Source organism: Bacillus rossius, chromosome 6, assembly GCF_032445375.1.
Source record: "Bacillus rossius redtenbacheri isolate Brsri chromosome 6, Brsri_v3, whole genome shotgun sequence".
Taxonomy (NCBI): Eukaryota; Metazoa; Arthropoda; class Insecta; order Phasmatodea; family Bacillidae; genus Bacillus; species Bacillus rossius.
Window position 1 is genome coordinate 9,268,328 of NC_086334.1, and position 17,422 is coordinate 9,285,749.

At 42.7% G+C, this 17,422-nt stretch overlaps 1 protein-coding gene across 4 annotated transcripts in view; it reads right to left on the reverse strand.

Annotated features, from left to right (window-relative positions):
• LOC134532570 (oxysterol-binding protein-related protein 9) overlaps positions 1–17,422 on the reverse strand; it is a 112,455-nt gene that overhangs the window by 25,734 nt on the left and 69,299 nt on the right. For 3 of the 4 annotated variants that reach the window (XM_063369100.1, XM_063369099.1, XM_063369103.1), the window contains 7 exons: positions 8,748–8,872; positions 7,451–7,480; positions 6,022–6,184; positions 4,366–4,625; positions 3,772–3,946; positions 1,683–1,902; positions 1,064–1,185 (listed from right to left, as the gene is read on the reverse strand). In XM_063369100.1, coding sequence (XP_063225170.1) covers positions 1,064–1,185; positions 1,683–1,902; positions 3,772–3,946; positions 4,366–4,625; positions 6,022–6,184; positions 7,451–7,480; positions 8,748–8,872 — 1,095 coding nt within the window. The remainder of the gene's footprint in view (positions 1–1,063; positions 1,186–1,682; positions 1,903–3,771; positions 3,947–4,365; positions 4,626–6,021; positions 6,185–7,450; positions 7,481–8,747; positions 8,873–17,422) is intronic. The other variant, XM_063369101.1, reaches the window with a different exon arrangement.

Genomic DNA, 17,422 nt, shown 5'->3' on the forward strand with positions numbered 1-17,422 from the left:
GAATATAGTGTGATTTTTACATAAATAAATAAAACAGGTAATACATCTAACTTTGCGTATAAATTTCTTCTTTCTTCGTGACCTGCAACCTGTATGTTCCACTCATCACCTAATTTGAGCTAGCCAGAGGTGGTAAGTGGTGACATTTGGCGCCCCACGTTGGGCCATCGGCCCGCCGCCCGTACAACGACCATTCGGCCCAGTGTTCGGACAATGACTGTCGGCACGGGGCTCAGCCAAAGACCGAATTTACAGCCTTCCTTCCTAGTGCGGGCAGTGTCCTGGGCTCGCTGACGTAATTTTCAGCCAATCACGGCGCATGGTAACAAAGGCTTCCACGAAATGCTTACTTCTGTTCCCACAGCGCAGCGATTTTCTCTCTTCCTCACACTCCCGTGACCGTGACTCACACGCCTAGCGTGTGAAACAAAGCCTTGGTCGTGGAAAAAATGAAGGAAAATCACGTCAGCATGCCTTCCCACACAAAGAAGCCAGCAAAAAATTACGAGAAAAATAAACTTGTGAATTTTAAAAATAAAAACAATAAACCCGGAGAATTATTTTCACAATAACTTTGAAAAAGAAACAACTTTACATAATTTTAAAACCTAACCTGAAATATGACAAAAATATTTATAACAAATTATTATTACTGAATTGCATGAGGAAGGCTGTAATCTGGGTTGTTACAACCTGTGCTTGTGGATACACAATGTTTACCTGTCTTCCCTGCAGACATATTGAAAACTGGATAAGAAAGGATAAGATAGGAGGAGGGACCAGTCCGAGAATAAGATCTACGAGAACTCAAATTATTCTTATTCTTGTAAACTCCCCCATTACAGCATATAACTGTGACCTCTACTCTGCTGACATGAGAATTCTTACCATATTAATTTGCAGACTGCAAATTCTACGTTATGGATAGCTAAATGGTTAACATTAATACTAAGCCAAATATAAATAAAGTGCAATATGTATTACAAATCAAAAGTTAATTAAGAAATAATAATGATTCCCCCTCATGCGGTAGTAATGTAATGAAAGTGGTATAGATAGCTACCTCAAACCTGCTGTCACCTCCTTCCAGACCTTTCGAGACTCGTTATCCATTTGCTCCCGAATGGGCCGAACTATTTTCTTTGTGATTTGCGTCTGGTTCACGTCCACAAACACTTCGGTCCTCTGCAAATAAATGCAAATGGTAAATTTTGCAATAAAAGGCAAATCAAGGGCAAATGATCTGAACTTCAAATGGCCACAGTGTAAACGGACAACAGACCACAAAGAAGTGTCTTAAGACTGTGAAGGCTGTAGCCGCACGACAGCCAACAACATCAAGGCCTAAGTAGCAACTGTCTCCAGTCTGGCCATGTCTCCATGCAAGTAAAACTTACTTCTAGCTTCTTAGCACGCAACGTCACAGAGGTGCTGCAGCATGTGACAAATGCACGCCAAAACATTTTTTTACAACGTGGCTATTCATTTAAGATCTCAAAAAAAGTATCAGAAAGAAAAATTTAATGACTCACATTTTGCAGTTTCTGTAATTTTTTTTTACTAACAGAAAACTTGGGTAAACACAGCAGGCAGCCAAAAATGGTGGAGGTGGTGATGAAGGTGGAGGTGGTGGTGAAGGTGGAGGTGGTGATGAATGTGGAGGTGATGGTGGTGATACTGACCCCATCTGCCCACTTGGCCTCCATGAGTCCGTTCCACTCGCCCTGCACGGTGAGGAAGGATTTCCTCTCGCCGGGCGCAAACACCTCCGCGGACAGCCGGTTCTTCTTGCCGCCGTAGAAGGGCTTCGTGAGGAACTCCACGTTGGCGACGTAGCCGCTCTTGGCACACGTGATGGTCACCGATCCTCCCAGCTCGATCCACGGCACAGTCAGGATCGACCTGCGACCACCGAGCAGCTTAATCACTCTAGCGTCTTTCTAGCGTCACTCTAGCATCACTTTGGCATCACTAGCACTCGGTGCGGACCCACACTCGAGATCTCTTGTCAGTCTTAGATGAACACTGAAAATACTGGGTTGAGACAGTTGCTTACAACTGCAACAACACAAAATCATGGAAAAACAAGATATTACCGTTCATTAATTTTTCTTCTTAAAATTTACAAACATATCAAATGTTAAAATTAAAATACTAATAAATAACTGCAAATCAGGCACTTGCGCCCACATTTTATCATGTAATAATTGCATGCTCGTAACATTTGTTATGGATAATCCAGAGTTTAACAAGAAAAATACATTTGAAACCAAATAACTTTGCATGTAGTTTCCAGCTTATACAGGTACTTACATAATAAGAGGTCAAGTTGTGGTGATGAAACGTGAAAAATACGTTTATACCTTAATAGTAGATGTGAAGCTACTTGGTCTGGGACATTCAAGAAGCACAACCTGCTTACCCACATGCAATCAAAAAAAAATTTGCTGGATCTTTATGATGAAATTAAGCGAGTGTAGAGAAGATATAATAAAACTGCTTACATTTAGGGCTCTCTCACATAATAATCTAAGACTTGACAGCTGTAATTTATGGGGAGGATGGAGAAAATAGGAAGGGAAGAATAAGAAGTGTTTCTTTTTAAACACTGTATCCTAGCATATATATGAAGGAAGGGTCTAGGCCTGGAACTTTTCCATTAAAAGTTTTATAAACAAAAGACAGAAGAGCAGATTAGGCAACTACTCTATAGAAAAGCGAGATGGATAAATGACACAAAATACTGTTTTTTACAAGCATGGATATAAGGGTAAAAAATTTCAAACTAATAAATTAATTCTAAAAATATGTTTTCCCAATCCTCCTCGGAACAGCAGCTAATGGCAGAGAGGGAGTGATCGCAAGATGCCATATTTCCTTCAACTTGTTTTTGTGCGATAACAATTTTAAATGACTTTATACAATAAACTGTTTAAAACAGCTAGTCAACATTAACTTCAAGCAATTCGTTAAATTATTTACTTTACTTAACAAAGCCAAATTTTGAAAATAGTACCGTATTTTTGCGTGTATAGGCCGCACATTTTTTACTTAAATTTTAGATAAAAAGTTAGGGTGCGGCCTATACACGCAACTTATTTATTTACTTTTTTTTTAACCTAGGAAACAATTTTCTATGACAATAAAGTAACACCAAAGGCCCTCAATGCAGCTTTGTTTTTCGGTAATGATTCTAGCGTATTTTTTTCCTTGTACCCACGCCGAACATTCTTTACATCGTCACTGCATTTTCGGGCAGCTGCCCTTTTTCCGTGTTCTAACGCGTAACTAACTACTTGTAGTTTAAATTTAGTGCTGTACATTGCACGTACTTTACCCATTTTCACGTGTAAGAACTTGTTTTGACCGTGAAAGGTTGTAGGCAGCGCGCGCACGTGATGATCTGAAGCAACAGGCTGATCAATATGGCGCAGGCTAGGCGACTAGCTAGCAAGCTGCACAACACATGTAACTGCAGCATTGCCAAGAGTACGCGCCGCCTACAGTCGCTTCATGGGAGCGCGCAGTTGCCACCTATTACCGATGGCGATAATGAACACTCCGGCGCTTAAAATTCCTCGTGCGGCCTGTACACGAGTTTATTATTTTTCCAATTTTTTATTTTTAAATCTATGGTGCGGCCTGTACACGCACGGGGCCTATACACGCAAAAATATGGTAATAGCCAAACACTGTTGAAAAAAAGATGGCATATTTCAATTCGCATCCTCCCCCACGAGTACTCGGCAGTGGTCAGCTGCCGCTAGTCACCTGCCGTAGCCGTTGGGGAACGTGACGATGTACTCCTCGTCGTAGTCCAGCACGGAGATGATGCCCTGGCCGATGTTGTGCACGCCGATGGACAGCCCCAGGAACTTCGACTTGGTCCACACGTGCGCACAGAAGCTTATCTTCTTGCCGTAGTGCTCCGCGTAGAACGCCGAGACTACGGTTCACCAGCACACGCACACATTAAAAAGGAAAAAAAAAAATCTTTACGCAAAATTTTGAGTGTTAAAGGATGAAATTCTTTAAAATTAAGTATTTTATGAATTGACAAAATATGTAAATGGTTTTCTTAACATTCCCAGATATATTAAGATTATTTTTTTTAAGTCAAGAAATGGCTTGTTGAACTTTACAACTTTAAACATCTCACCCATATGTTATAAAAGACTTGACTCTACATATAACTACAGTATATTTTAATTTAAAACCCTTCATTTTTATATCAAACATAGTATACCGCCTGCCACATAACTGCAAGCCTGGACGGCGCATTAAAAGTTTACCGTCATGCTCGAGACAGAGCAGACAATGCGAACTGCGCTGGGAGTGAAGGTACGGCCACGACGAGGGACTCACTGGGCGGGTGGTGAGACACCTGCTCCGCCACGAAGGTGAGCTGGCTTCGGCTGCACCAGGGGACGGGGCCATCCGTAACGGGCTCCGTGCCGCAGCTGTCCTTCGGCCCGGTCATGTTCCAATGGCACTGGAACACCTCGCCCAGCACCGGGTTGTACGGCTTCTTGGCCACGGGGCTCTTGCGGCCCGCGTGGTAGGCCGACACGTACCACCGCAGCACCTGCACCATGCGGTCCCTCGGCTCCGCGAAGTCCGTGATGCTGCGGGCACACCAACGCAACGCTCGCTGCACATCCTCCCGACACTCCCGTCCAGCAGTTTTGTTACTACTCACAACTACAGCAGATGGAACTGTACTCTACGTGAGCCACAAACATGAATGCTACAATCAAACGCACACACAAACATCCACGAGAGGATGGAGAGAGGGCAGGGGGCAAAACCCTGGGGCCCGGACACATGGGATGCCCTGGTGGAGTTTCAAAATGTTTTTCAATGCTTGGGCTTATCTTGATAAGAGTGAAAATTACAAATTTGTAGTTAAAATAATTCATAGGAAACTTTACAAATAATGTGATACAGATCACGTTCAGAATTATGGCTACAGTAAAATGTACAGTCTTTAGATTTTTTTTTAAATTGTGATTTTGGAGAAGTTGTAAATTAAACAAGAGAGAAGAGGCCCTTGGTGTTTCTCAGCACAGAATCATACACAAGCAACAAATAACTTTGGTGCATTCAAGTTAATATAAATGTCTTAGAATCAACTTGCACTTTCCATTCCTCTTAACAATGAAACACAATTCAACTTGAAAAATAGTTTTAGAAAGAATTCAAGTGTTTAGATTAGCTTGAATAGGCTACACATTATGCACATATTCACATGTCACTCCTAAACCTACTGCCAAAATAAGTCATTTAAAAGTTCATTCAAACTTTTTTTTATGAGGGACATATAATAACACCATGTTGGATTGCTAAATATTTTGCTGAATCTAAATAACAGCATTCCAATTTATTTTTAAATTCATCGTAACTTTAAAATACTCAATACTGTTCAGTTTGAATATGTTGGGCACAATACACTTAAAACATTACCTATGTGGGAGCTTCAAAGTTAAAACCCTAACTGTGTCTTACCTCACCCAGTGGGATGGCCACATGTATCTGAAACCAAAGTGGTTGAGCAGTAGACCCACCAAGGTGATCTGGGTTCGCAAGTGGGGAATGTGGCAGAGGTAACAGTGAGTCTGCTGGTTTTCTCAGGGTAATCTCACTTTACCAGACAATTCTTTCCATCAATGCTCTATTTTGCATGATAACCTCTCATCACCTCTAACGTCCTCGATGTTCGCGAGACTCTAGGTCAGCTCCATAAAGCAAACAGCCTGTTCCCGACCAGGAGCGGTAGAGAAGCTTCACTCTGCAACATTAAGCGCACTATGACTATAAACTTCGTGACCATTCAAGTTGCTCTTGAACAAGGGCAGCAACTATCACCAGGAGCATATGCAGAATTTGCGCACTGTTTGCCAACAAATTCTTTCTTGGTGTCGGTGGGAACGATAGACTTTTTAAAGGATTTCAGGGAGGAAGGGGGAATAATCCTCCCCCTCTCCCCACACCAAGTCCAATCCCGCGAGCGGCGGGACTCACCTGACGAACATGTCGGGGTGGGCGAAGTAGTCGGCGTACATCTCGAGGAGGGAGCGTCGCTCCAGGATGAAGGTCGGCAGCACGACCTTGGTCAGGTCCATGCCTATCTTCACCTGGGACAGCAGGTGGCTGACCACGGAGCCATGGCTCTCCATCGACCCCACTGCACAACCCCAGCCTCCGCACTCTCCACGCCCGCCGCGCCACATCTCACCCTTGCTAACTGCACGTTACTGCAAACTACATCACCTGCCTGCCAACTACTTTACAACACTGAAAAATGCAGTAAGGAAGAACGCATCACTAAATGTTACAAAACACCATAGGGTTGTGGTACTAACACACCTATGTAATAAGTAGGGGCATGCCGATTTCGCGAAAAGATTTCGAGACTAGCTGAAAGTTAAAACACTGTAGCATCGTCTGCGTTTCGTGATTGGGCGAGTTTCTTTCAGGTACACGTATTTCGTAACAACACCAATCACGATAATCCAGTGCGGAAGTAAACGCGTCCTGAGTGGCTCGGTCAAATAAGGCAACGACTTCTCTCGCAGACAGCCGCCAATCACAAGGAAGAAACCACAGGTGCGGGTATACCTTGTTGCAGTCTAATAAGTGTTCAGATCTTTTCGCGAAAAAAGTATGCCCCTAATAATAAGGCATGAATCACAATGTGGGCTGAAAGGGGGAGAGATATACGTATTTACTTTCTCAGTCAATTGTTTCCAAATAATTATTTTTAATCTTTTTTCTTCACAACTGTGAACTTCTCACATAAATTTTAATAGTTCCTCTTTCATAGTTTACAGCTACATTATTTTATTTTTTAAAACCTTTAACCTGCTTTTGAGACAAAGTTTTGCACTTATTCATGGAACCACCTATGATAATTTGCTAAAACATTTCTCATAGCTGTTTAACAGAAAACTCAATCTACATACACTAATAATTATATATCACAGAGAAAATAAAAATTCATGAAATTTTGATTTATAATAATATTAACTTCCTAAGGAAATCTGAAAGCCAAAAATTAAATTATTAACTTTGTGACTAATAATAATGGTTACTTTAAAGCTACTAAGCACTGAGAAGAATTAAAACTTTTGAAAAGATACGCAAGTGAATTTTTTAAAGTATATCTTTAATGTTATTTACTACACATTATTATATTAAAAAATATTGTATAAGTATAATGTAAGTATTATTTTATCAACAAAGCTCCTTTATGTAATTTTAAGACAAACCAACTCTTCGAGGCAATCATAAATATTATTGAGAAAAAAACATTCTTCAAACCAGTAATGGTTCCACAAAGTTTTTAAATGCTGTTTGTAGAATGTAATGTACATTAATTAAGTAAATTAAAAAAACTACACAAATATGAAACAAAAAAAGATGTATAGAGCCCAGTAACAAAGGTACTTACAGTCATTTTCTGAGTCATCTTCATAGAGTGCTGAAAAAATAAAAATGTATATAAACTTCAAGTTATTTTACAAATTATGTACTCATGTAACACTTATTGTCATATAGTTAGATCCATACCATCTTGGATTATTCTAATTTTAGCCACAGCTTGCAATACAACTTTGATGTAACATTTTATAGCTTAACAGGGCAAATGACACTTAAGTACCAGTAAGCGTTTGTGGAGAAGTGTAACTAGACATTTGTAGTCACCTAAAGGAAATCATTGGTTATTTTCTGTTGGTATAGCATGCAGAGATAATATTTACATAGTGTAATTCCAAAATACTATTTAGGTAAATAAATTGATATTAATTTTTTCAGGAAATTAGGCATAATTTACAGTCATCTCTATGTCTCTGAAAAATTATTGTCGGTCGCACAAAACATCTTGGCGGGTAAAGATTCATGGTGAGGGCATGTATCACTGTAGCAAACTTGCAAAGCGAACTTCAGAAAATATTTTAAGTCTTTCTGCAGCTAAAATGTCATAAATGTCATCTGACATGATCCTTAAGGTTCCTGTGATCAACGAGCAGGAAACGGGACAAGCCACCAAGATGTTTGGCTCGGGTGATATAGAGAAGAAACATCACTGACGATGGAAAAATTTAAAAGGGAACTTCTCAAAAGGTTTTTTGACGTGACAATGTCTAATAAATCGAAGAACGCCGGCTGCACGCACGAAAAAGGATGACTCATTCCCATTATGCACATTGTCCCGTTACGCTCATTGTACGCTTGTGCCGCATGTATCTCTCTTCCACTCTATTGGAACAACCATCGATTTGACTTTTTCGAGGCACATTAAACTTCAAACACTCCCATTCGTTTCCTACTTTTCCCATCATCGTCCTATCCTTAACAGAATAACACAGTTTGGAAGAAGTTAAATAGCAAACACGTAAAAAAGTTATAGCTAAAATAATCTCTTTGTTAAAGTAATAAACATATTTGAATTAATGAGTGCAATTAAAAGTAAATTTATCAATGAAATTGTAGATTTATTTCACTACTTCTTTGTATCCATACAAAATAGTGATAATTCAATAAAAATGATTCAATTTTAATCATGAAAGTATGCAATCATTTCATCAATGTTTTGTTATGAAGTTGTCACGTTAAACTATCGTCCGTAAACCGACTTTACAGACAATCAATTTTTTTTTTATTAATTCTTACACGATAAACAATTTCCATTCCTTTTCCATACGGGTTGAGAATAAAGCTTGCAAGCACAAGGGACGGAGACCCACCGTCGTAGTCCAAGGAGCCGTCGCCTCGCACGCGAGGTATGAGCTTGCCGGATATGGAGGCCCGGGGAGCAGCGACGTCCCCCGTGTGCTGCTCCGCGCTGGCGTCCACGAACGCTCTGGGACCACTGCGGGCACACCGAGCCACATGCCTGCACACTCTTCAGATCACACCGCGGAACAATCAGAGTAGCTGTTCCCTGGGAAACTCATCTTTCGCAAACTTCTTATGCTGCCCAAAACGTACTTAAAATTGCTTGTGAAGTGTTCAAGTTACAAGATTTATTTTATGATTAATGTGAATTTAAAATAAGTATGTAAAAATTGTCATTAAATGGTACGAAATAATTCATTTTTGTAAGATCATATTACATATTCAATTTTGATTCATTATTCATAAGATAAAATCTCTGAAAGTAATGTTTACATTTCCAGGTACCACCGTCGATAACATTAGCCATAAGGAAGTCTGTGTAAGTTGCTAGGCGGGCCAAGACGATGGTGTAACGTCAGAAAGATTGTGGTTAATTGGCAAATATTCCATAGCGGCTGCATGAGGAAGTGTTTAATCTTCTGGTGTCAGATAGGTTCAGTGACTCACAAGTGAGTAACTTTGGAGATGCTTAAGGTGCCAGAGTACTTTACAGATGTCAGCATAAATCTTAAAAATCAATTTTAGTTTAGTTAGAAACTGTAACCATCTCCAGGTTCTAAGACCTCTAGGCTAAATTTCTCAAATCTCTGTATAATAACGATTCTCACTGGCTGCTCATTTGACAAAAGTCTAAACAGGGTTGCCAGTGATCTGATACTTATTTTGTGGAGTATTTATCATTGGTTAGTCATTCATCACATAAAATGTGGGCCAATGACAAAGTCATGCTGAAGGTAAAAATTGTTTGCATTCCAGCCTATCATAAATTAATACAAAAATGTTCTGATATCTATTTAAACCATCAAGAATTAGGGAATTTTTTTTATGGCCGGCAACAACTCAAACACTTGTACATTTGTGCTGCTTCTGCCATTGAGCCATAATCCATGTAACATTCTGCACTAACAATCCCACAGCCAAAGAGCAAATAAGATCAGCCTGAACATGTATAAAGATGTTCAGTCCATCCTTGCAGGTTACTGTACCCTCAAATCTTTTGTCTCCATGAATAACTTAAGAATTTGAAACATGTTTTGAGTTACATAATATTTTTAATATTTTAATGACATTTTAATTGAGTTGTTATTTGAAAGCTCAAATGAAATAACTTCCTCTTTAATCCTCCATCGTTCATTTGTCTAATAGAGGAAAAAAGTTAACATTTGTTATTATAGCCTGCTAATCCTGGAAGCAATAAATATGCACATACTCATGACTGGTTAAGGGGCTCAGAAAAGTGTATTTGTGTTCGTGAGGCAGGATGATAAGTATTGTTACAAGTGAGTAAAAACAGGTTCATAAGGATAGCCAAATTAATTTTATACAGTTTTATTTGCTACTAATATTTACATTACTAATTAAATCACCACACTTAATGTATGTTCACAAATATCCAAGTATATGTCCAGTCCACAGTTCGCACTCCTCACTGGAGCTAGGCTCGACAGTGGTTCGCCCCTCACCTCGCGCCTGTCCACACACACAGTCTCACGCCACTCGGTCACACTCGCACGGTCCCGTCACTCCGCGCTGCGCCACTCCCCGAACTAGCACTTCACTCAACTCGCCTGTTGGAACCACCGCGGAGGCCGGCGTCGCAGCTTTTATACCCGTTGGCCGTCTTTCTGGAACTGACTGGAGTGGTTGTGACCCGACGCTCGAAGCATCCAGAACAGCGGCGCATATTCACGCCACTCTACGCAGGTCCACTCAGTAAGCCCACGGAATTCCCAGGCCGTTTAGATAATAGTGACTGTTATAAATAGTTTCTCCTGTAAAATAATAATTGGTGTTTGGCATTACATTAATTTGTTTTTGTCAGAATAACTACAACTTTATTGATACTGTCAATAGTCACTATTTGTGGTATTATAAAAATCAATAAATGGTGAACTTAAAAGAATATATATTAAAACTTAAAACAACTAAAGATGATATTCTAAATAATATTTCTAGTGTAAACAAGCTGGCAACAATGGACTGCAAACTACGCGTGAGACAGGCTCTGGCCACACACGGCATGAAGGCCGTCACTCATCAGCAGGCTGTCCACGTCTGCGCCGCTTCCGTCACACTTCGCTCCAGGCGAGGAGGGTAGCAGGGGGAAGGGGGAGGGAACATCCTCCCTGGCAACGTGACGTCACGTGCCGGCTGGCACATCGGCAGCACCGCTCTGCTCCTTGGCAACGTACCTACCACCTTGCTCGCTTCACGTGCTCCAGTGACGCACTTAAGGGGCCCGCCTCGTCAGGGGTGTATGTGTGTTAGTGAGGCGGGATGATAAGCGCGACGCTCGCTGGTGCTTCCAGCGCGGTATCGCCTCTAAGCGCAAGGCTGTGAACTGGCGCGCATTCGTCTCGTCGTCACAGGATAACTGTGAAATTTGAGCGGTGACCGTAACATTATATGGCGGAGAAATGAAGATAAAGGTGTTATGCAAGCCCCTTAAGTGCTTTCCTGAAGCTCTGCACACCGTATGTGTGCCCAGGTAGGCGGGCCCCTTAACGAGACCGGACTGGTTCAATGCTTGGCCTCGTCAAACGGCATCAGCCAGCCATACAGGTTGTTCCAATTTTTTTTTTCAAACAAATTTAATTGGAACATCAATCTGTAACAAAAATTACTAAATTTTTATTTACGACTCTTAACTTTTTTTCGTCGTTACGATCGCCATGTATATGCATATTGTTATATTGTTAAATCTTCCTCATTAAAAATGTTTAAATATTTTTTTAAGTCCAATATATTAATACCAGTAAAATATAAAGTGAAAAATATTTTGCTATTCTATAAATAAATTAATGTATCAAATATAAACTACAAAACATTTTCCTTCAAAATTCCTAAGTTTCTTCAACTTTGAAGCACGCGAGACTTCACTTCCAGTTCGGAACTGCCAAGGAATACGCACGTGCAAGCAGTGGCGTAACAAGCGGGTGGCAGGGATGGCCTCCGCCAGGGGCGCCGCAGCAGGAGGGGGCGCCACCGCGACGGTTATGCGTTGCTGAACCCTCCACCCCTCCTTTAATCCAAGAGGGGGCGCCATTTTCAATTCTGGCCAGAGGCGCCAGTCACCTTAGCTACGTCACTGCGTGCAAGCACACGGCCTGGCCACGCGCCCGACCATGACGTCACCGCGGGGCCACTGCGCCCACCCCCGTCACGTGACCGCGCGCGTCGCGTGGCGCTGGCGGGGCGACAGTTCCGCGCGCACGACCGTTATCAGTGTTTCATCGCAGGGCATAAAGATAAAGAGTCGCAACTCCATCCATAACCAACGCTCTTATTTCCTTCAGAAATCAGGGAATTCTGCGGCATTTTTCGTGAACCTAACAACCTAAAAGTCGTTAACTTTTAAAACAAAATTTTGGCTTTTTTTTTTTTTATTCGTTGCTGGGAATATCCACCATATATGTTTCAGAATAAAGTTCTCTACATTTTGTTTCAAAACTTAAAAACTGCATAGCCGTAAAGTATGATTGATGAAAATTATAACAAGTTTCAAATGCAAAAAAAAAAAAAAATACACACGTGCACACGTCTCTACATGTGCATAGGACAGCCATTGTTATTTCATTGCTACCAAGATAATTCAACATTGTAAAAACAGTATTCCAAAATATAATATTTTGCCATTAAACTCAATACATCACTTCGCTTATACACCTTTCCACTGAACTAATATTGTCTGAAAATTCTTTTTTTTATTTAAGTTATTATGTTTATGAAGTAGCTTGGCTTCTGGGTTGTAGCCGTGTCCTTGGCGAAAAATTCACCGACGTTTCGGTCGACATTGCAGTCGCCATCATCAGGGAGCAGTAGGTAACTACTTCCTGATGATGGCGACTGCAATGTCGACTGAAACGCCGGTGAATTATTCGCCAAGGACACGGCTACAGCCCAGAAGCCAAAGCTACTTCAGACAATGGCCGTGAAAGCCTGCGAACATTACTATCAAAAATTAGGTTTTAAGTATGAAGAAAACATTTAAGTGTTGCGTGTAGTCCGCGAGTGTTGTTATGGTCCGAGGGGCGGGAGTGTCGGGGCGAGGCCAGTGCCGCCGACAGCAGCGCTCCTGGTGGCCGGCGCGTGCCTCAAGAGCAGGGGAAGCCTTCTTTTCACAGACGAGAGAGCCAAACGCCCGATCGTGCATCTTCGGTTTTTTTTTTTTTTGTTCATTGTCAAAGGTTAGGTTAGCTACATTATAAATACTTTAAAACATCGTGGACGGTTGATTTGGTTAGGATAGCTACATTAAAAATACCGTGAAATCAAGTAAACGGTTTCCTAGCCCTGGATAGCTACATATTAAAAAGTTATTTGCTAAGCAACCATTAAATGATTTTACAGTATTTTTAATGTTGCTATACTTTACCTAATATAACCAACCATCCACAATGTTTTAAAGTATTTACAATGTAGCTAACCTATCCTAATCGACCGCAAAATTTAATGCCACGCCGGTTTACACAATGAGATAGAACGGGGGGGAAAAAGCTAGCGTGAACTTCGGGTAACCTCGGGTGTGGCTCTCTCGTCTGTGAAATAAAGGCTTGCCCGAGAGCAAGGTCGCACGCGCCCCCGCAGCTGGCAGCCGGCCAGCGCGCGGGTACAGCGGAGGGTCGATACCAGCGCACCAAGCGGCGCCGCCCCCAACTACCTCCCCGCTCTCCGCTGCTGGCCGTCACTACACCACTGTTCACCGTCCCACAGTCTCGGCTGAACAGGAGGGGGGAAAAAACCTGCTGGGGATATTTTAACTGATGTTTACGAAATCTGAAAGTAATCCCGTGTGTTCACTTGCAATGGAAAAAGTGTACCTAACCCACCCCCAACCCCCCATTGTTGAAAATAGTTTGTTTTACCTGCTAACATAAAATGCATAATTACAGTAATTCGAACGTTGATTGAAATACATTGTGGGCGTTACTCTCCCAACCAGGGTATTGGTGCATTTATAATACAAATAAAGGAAAAGATAGGTGTAAAGACACCATGTTGGTTACAACAGGTTTTTTTTACATCTTAACCATTTTTAATCATTTAATAACTGGTGTGTTCCTTTTTAAAGCATAGACAACACATTATGAGATTCAAAAAGAACATAAAGCTTCAACAAAATCAAAATTCGAAGGGGAAAAAAAAGAAAAAAACGACATGAAAAACTGTATGGCCGAAAAACAATTGAAACCAAGATGGCGTCTCTCGGTGCCTAACGCAGGGTCTGGTGTTAGTGAACCTTGTTTAAGTAACGCTTCCTTCTAGTCACCTTTACATCTATGACGACCTATCAGCAAGTTTATCATCTAGAAACATTGAACACTGCTTTGTTATTGTAAAATTTTATCTAAACTGTGATGAACAAGTCAAAATACTTACCCTGAAAAACCGAAATTTGCCTTTTGAAGCGTTTGTATAAATTCAAAATGTAAATTGTTACGAATTTTTACCTAAAAAAACGCTAAGCCTTGCCACAGATTAAGGCTTATTCAACTTTTTAGGTAGTTTTTATAAATAAATAACCAATCATTTTCTCTGTGGAATCATTACATGCGGTATCAATTATATTTTAGTAAAAAAAAGTTAATGTTACCTAAAATTATTTATTTATTATTTTTTTGTAAATTTTCAACAAGATAATGGAGATAAAGCTTAGTTCACACTCATCTCACCACACATACTGCAGTCGCGAGTCTACAGAAGTTGGTTCTTGCGGCATGTATAAGGCACTGAAGATGTTGGAAAGCATTCATTTCACAGACGAGAGAGCCACACACGAAGTTCCCCGAAGTTCATGCTTTTTTTCCGTATCTTTAATGTATCTATCCTAACCAAATCAACCGTCCACAATGTTTTAAAGTATTTATAATGTAGCTAACCTAACCTAATTGACCATTAGTATCCTTTTATCAACACCACCATATTTATTTGCAATGAACCAAAACAAACCGAAGATGTCCTATCGGACGTTTGGCTCTCTCGTCTGTGAAAAGAAGGTTTCCCGAATATGTCGGTGTCGAAGTAGTAATTTCCACGGAGCAACCATACAGGGAAGGGTCAAATCACTTCCGAAAAACCAGTTGTCTGCTACATTAATATTGCCGACAAAAATGATTGTTTCTGAAACCAATAAAATATTTTAATATAATTAACGAATTTCTTGTAGAATCATAATATCTGGTGGTTAGATGTTATGTGTATTGTGAGTAGATTAAATACAAATTTAGTAATTTTAAGACATTTTTTTTCTCTGGCTACTCTGGATCCGCCACTGTCTCAGAGCTACGGAACTAGCACGGACCACGGCGTGAGGGAGGGATGGAGCGAGGGAGGGAGAAAGGGAGCGAGGGAGCGAGGGAGGGAGGGAGCGAGGGAGCGAGGGAGGGAGGGAGCGAGGGAGGGTGGGAGCGAATGAGGGAGGGAGCGAGGGAGGGAGCGAGGGAGCGAGGGAGCGAGGGAGCGAGGGAGCGAGGGGGCGAGGGAGCGAGGGGGCGAGGTAGCGAGCGAGGGAGGGAGGGAGGGAGCGAGGGAGGGAGGGAGGGAGCGAGGGAGCGAGGGAGGGAGGGAGCGAGTTAGGGAGGGAGGGAGGGAGGGAGGGAGCGAGAGAGCGAGGGAGGGAGCGAGGGAGGGAGGGAGAGAGCGAGGGAGCGAGGGAGCGTGGGAGGGAGGGAGGGAGGTAGGGAGCGAGGTAGGGAGCGAGGTAGGGAGCGAGGGAGCGAGGGAGCGAGGGAGCGAGGGAGGGAGGAAGCGAGGGAGCGAGGGAGGGAGGGAGGGAGCGAGGGAGCGAGGGAGCGAGGGAGGGAGCGAGGGAGGGAGGGAGCGAGGGAGGGAGCGAGGGAGCGAGGGAGCGAGGGAGGGAGGGAGGGAGGGAGGGAGCCGCCCACGACATGCGTGGCAGATACCGGCTGCAGCATGACGTGCTGCTGACGAGCACAAGCCAGACGAGAGCCCGACACCAACGGAGGAAAAACTCGAAATGCCGAGCCTCAGACCTAAGTTTTCTCAAGTAGTTCTGGGCCCTTTCCGCCAGAGAGTAGCTTTTCATTGTATGTTCAGCAAGTATCTGGGAAACAACCACAATAACAAGGGCGTCAGCCGTGGCGCCAATCGCAGCCATTGCTGGCCGATAAACCCCAATTGGCACATGATGCACGCGCCATTGTACTGCGTGGTTAACACCCCGCATGGTAGAGTGTATAGGCTTCGGCCTGAGACACACTTAGGTCCTCCCCTGACCTGGACCCTCCCCTTGCACACTTGAATAACTTAGTCTAGGAAAATAAAAGAATCACAAACTCAAAGAGAGCTATCCAGCAGTGATGACAGCACTAACTGCGCGCCCACTCCTGGAAGCGGCTACATTTACGACCGAAGAGGGGAAGCCTAAGATGTACATCAAGTTCTGTCCCTGCCCGAACACGCCCGAATATTCACCTTCGGCCAACCTCGGGTTTATTTATATATATATTTATATTTCTCAGTTTATTTTAATGTAGCTATACTAACCTAACTAACCGTCCATAGTGTTTTAAAGTGTTTTAATGTAGCTAACCTAACCGACCACACTTTTCATATTTGAATACATTTTTCCTGCGCAAAAATAAAACAAATCCCGAGGTTGGCCGAAGGTGAACATTCGGGCGTGTTTGGGCAGGGACAGAACTTGATGGACATGTTAGGCTTCTCGCCGAAGAGGCTCCAGACGTCGCGGCGCCTGGCGAGGTGAGAAGGGGACAGGGGGGTTGACAGGTAGCGGGGAGGTTCGCGACGCGCGGTGGGGGTTGATCGACAGACACTCGCGCCGCATGCCAGCCCGGTGCGTCACGGCGTGGAGGGGGAGCGGAACTGCCTGGGCCCAGCAACCACGCCACTGCGCCCCTGTGTCGTCGTGTCGTCGCCGTCGGAGCTCGCCGGATGCCGCCACCGTCATGCCAGTGACAGTGAGGCTTGGAGTCAGCCACACTTCCGAGATGAACATCAAGCATGCAGGTGACTCCAAAACAACAGTCCGAGGACGCTATTGTAGGCAACATTCCCTGCGGTGGTTTCGGGAAACACGTCCGTACCAGGATTCTCACTCGCGTCCTCAGGGTCCAGTGTGTTACCACTGCGCTACTTCGCTCCACGTGTAAACATCGTGTTAAGTCCTTTTTCGTCTCTTCTTCGGGCAAATTAACATCGCCGTGGACCAAGTGGCGCGAATTCGTAGCATTCGTTTCAAACACGACATTCTTTTTTAAGATATTACGCGAATGAATAAATTTTTATCGCAGCAACAAAATCGTGTGTTGAGTGGCTACCAATCAATGCCAATATAATATATATTCACGTGATAACGTCTTATAAATCGATGAACGCCCGCTGCACGCACGAAAAAGCATGACTCATTGTCACGTTCCGCCTGAGACGAGCGTGCAAGAACCGGCCAATCACCGTGCGAGAAAATCTATAATATCAAAAAGGTTAAGGCGGGCTTTTTAAAATCAGCAATTTAAAAAATTTGATTTATTTGTCCAATTTCGTC